Genomic DNA, 7,064 nt, shown 5'->3' with positions numbered 1-7,064 from the left:
TGCTACATTTTGAGGTATATTAGAAAGGTATTATCACTCTGATTCAGTACAAGGTCATAATTGTGCTTTGGTATCAAGAACTATTGTACCTAGAGGTAATTAAAAGAGACTGCAAAATAGAGCAATTGTAGCCCAATAAGTATGAAACGATTTCCCATTTTTATCAAAGCAACGACATGCATCAGATTAACAAACTAGACATTCATTTGGCTGAAAATACCTGGCTCATAATTCAGAATGTTTAAAGTCTATTCAACTTTTTAATCTAAATAGTGAACATGCTATTCTTTTACCTTGAACCAGGCCAGAGGAGTGACAAAATATCTGCGTTGTAAACAATACATTCACAACTTTTCCTTAGAGAAGCCAGCAGCCCAGGGTCTCTCTACTACACAATGGAACCTCCTCAAAAAACATTAATAGTTTGCAGAAAGAAATATTCTACAATACATATCAATGAGTTGCTGTGATATATGGTGACTGCTCAAAATACTAGACTTTCTTAGGAGAATGGCCAAAATCGACAAAATCTGAATCACATTTGGACACTGCTTTCAAACAAGTATTGAGGGACCCAAACCAAGGGTACATTTTCCCTCGTATTTACAAGCCACCAAAGCTGTTAAGCACGATGCAGTACAGTTCCCTCCCTCTCCCCACCCCACGCGCCCCCCCAATAATCTTGGTTGCCCACCTCTCCAAAAAATGTTATGTTTTAACAGAGCGTCCTATATCCGCAGCAATAAGATCTGGTCAACATGGCAGCTTTTGTAGCACACCAAGGCATTTAAGACCAGAGGATATTTTCAATCAAATAATAGTCTAAAATGGTGTTTGTGAGAAGCAAGTCTTGAATCCCATCATGTAACCTCCGTGACTCAAAAAGTAAAGATCTGCAGAAATACTGCACTCTTCTATCTTACAGACAATCGCATGTCTCCACAGATTTAGGTCTGCTTGAGTAGATTCACATCTTTCATCCAGATGTGTGCCAAAGTGCCGGTCACAAATTTACCAAGCCATCTTTCTTTTCTACTTGACCTTGGAAGGTTGTCTTTGGCCATGAAACTTAAGCAAACAGCACACTGCTGTTATCATCACACGGAACCGGCTCTGAAAATTTCCAGCTTTCTGGAACCATGTTCAACACGAAATGAAGTTTCAAAACCTCAACATTCTCGTGCGAAGGTTGTCGTCTACCATGACAAACCCAGATGTAATCAGCCCTGCTGCAGATTCTCTGGACTAGCATTCCCAGATCTTGCAGACAATCTTGGGAGATGTTCACTTTCACCCAAATGTACTGCCACCACTACTGAATCAGAAGATGAGATGGCATCAACCCAACCTGTTAGCAGAAAAAGACCTCATCAAAATCACCTTTGGTCTATGCATTGTAATTTATGTCACATATAAGAATCAAAACTTTAGTACAAACTAAACATAGCTTACGTTGAGCAAGAAAATTTGCAATATCAGCAAATAAGTAACATCTTGACGTTGGGCCTCCTACATACGAAGCCTCTAGGATCATGTCACAACCCCCTTCACCACACAAATCAGTACCATCGAAGTTGTCCCTGTGTGACAGAGTATCAACTTCCACAAATCTACTTGCAAGTTGCTGCTGAAAGGCACCATCACCTCCGACAGGATTTGACCTGGTTTCCTCACCAGATCCAGTGAAGCCAATAGGAGAAGTATCCTGACCTGATGATCCAGTAGAACCAACAGAAGTATCATGACGTTCCCCTGGAGTGACAGGACGCCATACTTTGGTGATTCCAGGCTTGCTTGAATTATTTGACCAGTGGCTCTGTTTCACTGTTCTCTCAACCAATGGATTTGATTGGATCAAGCCACCATGACTTCCACCTTGCTCTATTACCTCTTTAGGGCTAGTAGATAACTCGCTAGAGGTGTCAAGAGAAGAAGCTCCTTGCAATGCAGCCTCTAAACATGGAGGTGATTCTTTCTCCCTTGCTGTGGGACCATTAACCAATAGTTTGTTCTCCCTTTGTAAATCAACTTCTGGCATATTTCTTGTTTTCATGATGGGCCATGTACTATTAAGTGGAATTGTCACTGATCCTACAACAAGAGCACCACTTGAAAGGCCATTTCCAACTAAACCTGCTGCTTCTTCTGTGTCTGAGGGAGAGTCACAGATGGCTTGTGCAGGCGTATTTCCTGAGGGGCCTGTACTTTCTGAATTTGTTTGCTCTTCGACCCCGATCCTTGCAGATACACTTACAGAAGAGTAAGATGTAGCAGAATCAAAAGAGAGAGAGGAATCCTGGCTTAAACCTCCCTGCTTTTCTGGGCTGACAGCTGGGATGTCTTCACTCCCTTTCGAAAACTCTAACCCGTTCACTGGCTCAACTGCAGTTGCACCTTTTCCATCAGGTTGTGATTCTGATAGGGGAGTTTGTGATGCTTTCCTCGCCCACACTGCATGACTAGGCCCTGCATTGGGAGGTCTCTTCAGACCTGAGTATCTCTCCCGGAACTGACCATAACGTGAAGTAGGAATCCGCTGAAGAGTAGAGCCACCTGATGAGTCAGCAGCAGTGACTGAAACCATATTGTGTGTCCTCCTCGGATTTCTTTGGCCTCCGTATGAATAATCATGAGGCCTCCTGCCATAGGTGTAGTAGGGCTGTTTCTGGTAGCTAATGAACTCATGATCATTCAGCCGTCTCTCTCTCCAACCCCACCCCCCTGCAAACTTCCGGTCATTTCCCGTGGGTCTAAAACATGCAGGGTTCTTCCCATCCTCCCCTCTTTGATCTGTAAAATCGGCCATATCTTGACAGTCATCATGGTTGGAATACCTAGCGGCAGAATCATCATCATCTGCTGCAGGTAATTCCATATATGATGAATCATCTTGGCCATGACTCTCATGATTAATATATTGCTCAACAGGATGTTCACAATGAACATTACCATTGCTACCACCCTCGAGTTCATATGCATCAACTTCAGACGTCTCTCGGAGATTTGTCTCTTGGCCAGAGTAAACACTGGATGAAGGACTCGACTGAGTAGCAGTTGGAGAATCATCCGTCACACCTTCCCCTTTGCCATTTTCACCAGAAAGTGAATCAAACTTCAGTGTCTGTAGACTAGATGATTCAGTGGACTTCCGGTCCTTATCCTTTAGTTCCTTTTGCCTCATCTTCTTTTGTCGTTTTCTTTCTTGAAGCTTCGCTCGCCTGGATCAAGAAAACAACAAATAATCAGCCATCCAGAATACAATCCACCATCTTGCAACTAATGGACTGCCTAAAGCATGCATTCAATTGGAACCATTCAACAACCTACACTATGCATTCCCATTACCACCAAACAATTATTGAAAAAAAGCAAGCTGTGTTACAGGCTTAACTTTCAAGAAAGCGAACAAATATAAGATTATGTAGTATATTTTATAACAAGATAAAATTACAAGGCAAACTATCAATGCACAAATAACAATGACGAATAAATATCTTGAAGCCAGATTAAAAAGAGAGAGAACAGTAACACAATACTTTTTCTGGGCAGCTTCTTCCTCTTCCACCAGAGCCTTCTGACAGCGCAATGCCTCCATATCCTTGTCATCCATCCAGGCTTTCACCTAAGGACCATTAACAAAAAGCCACTAGTCATTGACCAGCTCAATATCCTCTTGCAACCATACACTCAAACTCATTACTAAACCATAAAACACTGCCTGTTCTGAGGCACGCAGACTCACCAGCCTAAGCTCCACAAGAAAACCCAAGGCAGCAACAAGATTTTTAGTCTCCAATCCAACACGTCCAGGCTCACTATCGAAAATACAGCGCTGCATCGAAGTAGAAGTCACACCACAAAAAAGGTTCTTTTCACTTGCATCATCAAGAATGCTGAATAGCTCCTCTGACTGCAATGGAACCTTAGAAGGCTTGTTCTGTACAATATCCTGCAGGCATACAAACCAGAAACCTCGAGTCTCAAGTTCAAAGAGGACAGTTTTGGTTATCTTGAACAAGTCAGACCCCACTTACCAGCAAGGTTGTTGCTACTTTAATGTACGACTGAGGCAAGCACAGCAAGCTTGGCTGCTGTAGGTGACTTGAAAGGGCTCGAACAATGGAAGCCGCTGAGAGGTCCTGGAAACATGTAACTTCAATATTGATTAGCTCATACTAAGAGACATCTATGTAAAATAATAGAAATGCAAGGAAAACAAAAGAAGTACTACCGCCAGAGATATGTTCTTAAACGAGATGATTTCACCAGCCTGTTCAGAAGAGAGCTGCCAGACGCCCACAAGGATCAGAGAGATAGACACTACAAAAAAGCTGGAGGACAGTGAGATGGTGCATTTTACCTTATCCCAATATGCTCCGACTTGCTCCTTCTTTTTCCTCGTGTCCTCCTGCACCAATCGGCCAGCATAAAACAGGTAAGACACGTCTTAGAAAAGTATGGGAAATGACCAACCAAGGTGGGGTCAATAACCTTGTCAGCATTCAATGGACGGCGATGTGTTGTCCGCATGTGCCTACGCAGATTGAGAGGGGAGCAAAACTCTTGTGAACATTTCTCACACTTGTGCATTTGCACCTTATTTGACATCAAAGGCCAGCCTGGTAGATCTGCACAGAACACACTGGAGTTGCTGAGTGCAGATACTTCCTCACATAAAATATGATGAATAAAACATTTACATGAAATATAATCTGCACATCAGCTGATTATGTAACATACCCTTTGCTGCTGCTTGAGCAAATGCAACCATGGCTTCTGGAAATTTTAAAGGATGAAATTTGTCTGCAGAAGCCTGAAGCCCTCTCCCATACATGTTTCCACCTTTCAAGCCAAATTCCTTGGTAGGAGGGCCTTCTCCGTTCACAATGTCAGATCCAGGCAGCTCCTGCTGCATGCAATCCTTAGCATCCAACCCCAATTCAAGCTTTGAGCTTTGTAAACCTTTGTTTGTGTTTTGCTGATCAATTATATCCAGCCAATGAATCCACTGAACAGAACTCTCCCTGGCTTTACTAAATGAATACAAAGAATCGGTGATTAAAGTTTGCTTGATCAAGTTGTCCAAAGCTTCTTGTTGTTCTTTCGCCTTCATCTCAACATGAGTAATACCTTGGGCTTAATGCCTGACAGCAAGCTGGCATCACTCTCTACCTCTTGTATTCATCCAGTTCCCTGCAGCTGTCAGATAGAACCTATGAACCTTGATAACCAGAGAACACAATACCAAACAAAAGGCCAATAGTCTAGCAAACAATTATCAAATGAACGTTTTAGAGAAGGATACAAGGCATGTGATATATTGTAGCGCGAATATCCAGACTACGGACCCAATACCAAATAGCAATTTTAAGATAGTAAAAGAAACTTGAATATTGAGCCCATCGGTAGATAAGAATGGATATATCTAGTCATTGGCCCAACAAGAAGCATCAGTTGAGCTCAAAACAAAAGAACACTAAAACATGGGTGCTGATTTGAGCATGTGCCAGCTTGAAACGCTGGAGTAACCCTGAAGCAACAGCTGACCACTTGCTAGCATAAATCAACTGCTGGGCACGAAGGAAATAAGAGATGGAAAATAGGACCGAGTTGCATAGCAGAAGAAGGTGCTTTCCAACATAACATAAATCCTAAACGAAACATAAGGACAAGAATGGCAGACCTTCCCCTGGGATGCAGAAAATCTCGGCTATTTTCTGGTTCACTGTCTAGTGTGAGGCAAGGGCCTTCGCTAACTGATATTTGCGTTCAAATAGTCTTTGCACTACAGAACGGGACAAGCACTTAGATGGAAAACCTGACCAGCAACAAAATCTATCTTTCCAAGTTAAACCCTAAGAAGCAGCACATCACTCCTGTTGAGTTGAGATTTATGCTCCTTGACGACATTACAGGTACATTGAATACTTGCTACTAAGGTACCATATGGCCCCAAAAGAAATGTGCGACTTGGCACTCAAACTAGATGCAAGATCGTTTCATTATCCTGTGTTTTTTCCTTCAAGCGATTATATGGCAGTTTGTCTGTCGTAGAGCTTCTGTCGTCTCAACAAGACCATATGCTGCGATGCATGCTGATAGATGATCAAAAAATCTCTAGGTTAATGCCAGCTGACTAGATGAGATGATCGCATTTTCAGGGGGCATATTTAGGCAGGAGAACAGTGTTCCGGTGAAGCCAAATGAGGTCGTGCATGCCAAGATCTATTTCCGAGGCTCATAAGATTCACGGAGTCAGAGAGGACTCGTGGACAGGACGCGCCGGAGAGCCTGATACACAGATCCATTCGACACGAACCAAAGACGAACGCAAATGCGAACGTTAAGACTCACATCAAGGCGAATGCTGCGCGTGACGAAAGCGAACCTGCACAGACGAGGCCCGGGCAAAAACGATACGGTGATCGAAGGCCGAGCTTCCTGAACGGTGCGGAGGCGATACGGGCGAGGCACCCGACGGCGTCACAGGCACAGGAGCGACAGTCCAGGGGAGGCGACCTTGCAGAGCCGACGATGGAGTCAATGGAGGAGATGGCGCGGGGACCAAGGAGAGAGCACAGAAACCCTAACTGCGAGCTCCAACCGCCATAGCCAAAGCAACAAAATAGAAAGGGCGGGGTAAAAAGGGGGAAATTCTGCGAAAACTAATAAAATAAAAATTATAAGCAAAGAGAGAGGCAAAAAAGGACCCAACAAAAGATGGCAAGGCAGCAGAGCTCCAGGTAGCCTAGGCACTGCCTTGCTCCAACTTTCCTTTCGTCCAATAGCTGTCTGACACGTATATTCCACGGCTTAAACACTTCTCTAATTGGTGTGGCCTAATGTGAGTTCACATGCATGAATTCCATGTCATTTATTTGACAGGAGAATTGCGTCACCACCCGTGGATCCATGACTCCCTAGTTACCCTAGTGCTAGATAGTGTTTTCTTTTTATTTGTGGTGTTCCTCAAGAAAGCCCCAAAGAGCTTCCATGTTGTGTGTTTGAAACAAACTCCTAAATTGATGAAAATGTCCAGTTCTCCTCCCCCTACATCGAAGAAC

General features: G+C 43.5%; 1 protein-coding gene across 5 annotated transcripts; it reads right to left on the bottom strand.

Annotated features, from left to right (window-relative positions):
- Positions 1-357: 357 nt before the first annotated feature.
- Positions 358-6,707, bottom strand: LOC148018048 (uncharacterized). 5 transcript variants are annotated; one of them, XM_087661453.1, is made up of 11 exons: positions 6,389-6,706; positions 5,131-5,199; positions 4,741-5,033; positions 4,492-4,628; positions 4,361-4,408; positions 4,232-4,285; positions 4,035-4,139; positions 3,743-3,949; positions 3,537-3,622; positions 1,453-3,218; positions 358-1,348 (listed from the first exon to the last, which is right to left on the bottom strand). In XM_087661453.1, exons 2-11 carry the CDS (start codon positions 5,160-5,162, stop codon positions 1,221-1,223), a joined length of 2,856 nt encoding a protein of 951 aa, XP_087517579.1. In that variant the 5' UTR covers positions 5,163-5,199; positions 6,389-6,706; the 3' UTR covers positions 358-1,220. The 5 variants fall into 5 exon arrangements, with proteins under 5 accessions (XP_087517579.1, XP_087517581.1, XP_087517578.1 ...); XM_087661455.1 differs by having other exon boundaries at positions 5,131-5,193; XM_087661452.1 differs by having other exon boundaries at positions 4,232-4,270; positions 4,741-5,199; positions 6,389-6,707.
- Between the last annotated feature and the right edge of the window lie 357 nt (positions 6,708-7,064).

Source organism: Lygodium microphyllum, chromosome 21 (assembly GCF_053477565.2).
Source record: "Lygodium microphyllum isolate KBCC chromosome 21, Lygodium_microphyllum_v1.1.10, whole genome shotgun sequence".
NCBI lineage: Eukaryota > Viridiplantae > Streptophyta > Polypodiopsida > Schizaeales > Lygodiaceae > Lygodium > Lygodium microphyllum.
Note: the sequence above shows the minus strand (reverse complement) of the source record. Positions and strands in the feature narration are given on the sequence as shown.

Bases quoted from the DNA above. Each gene is read 5' to 3' on its own strand.
- LOC148018048 (XM_087661451.1), bottom strand. From the start codon at position 5,113: ATGAAGGCGAAAGAACAACAAGAAGCTTTGGACAACTTGATCAAGCAA. The intron at 4,629-4,740 runs GTATGTTACATA...TGTTCTGTGCAG, and splicing joins TGCTCAAGCAGCAGCAAAGG to ATCTACCAGGCTGGCCTTTG. The intron at 1,349-1,452 runs GTAAGCTATGTT...TTCTGCTAACAG, and splicing joins TGCAAATTTTCTTGCTCAAC to GTTGGGTTGATGCCATCTCA.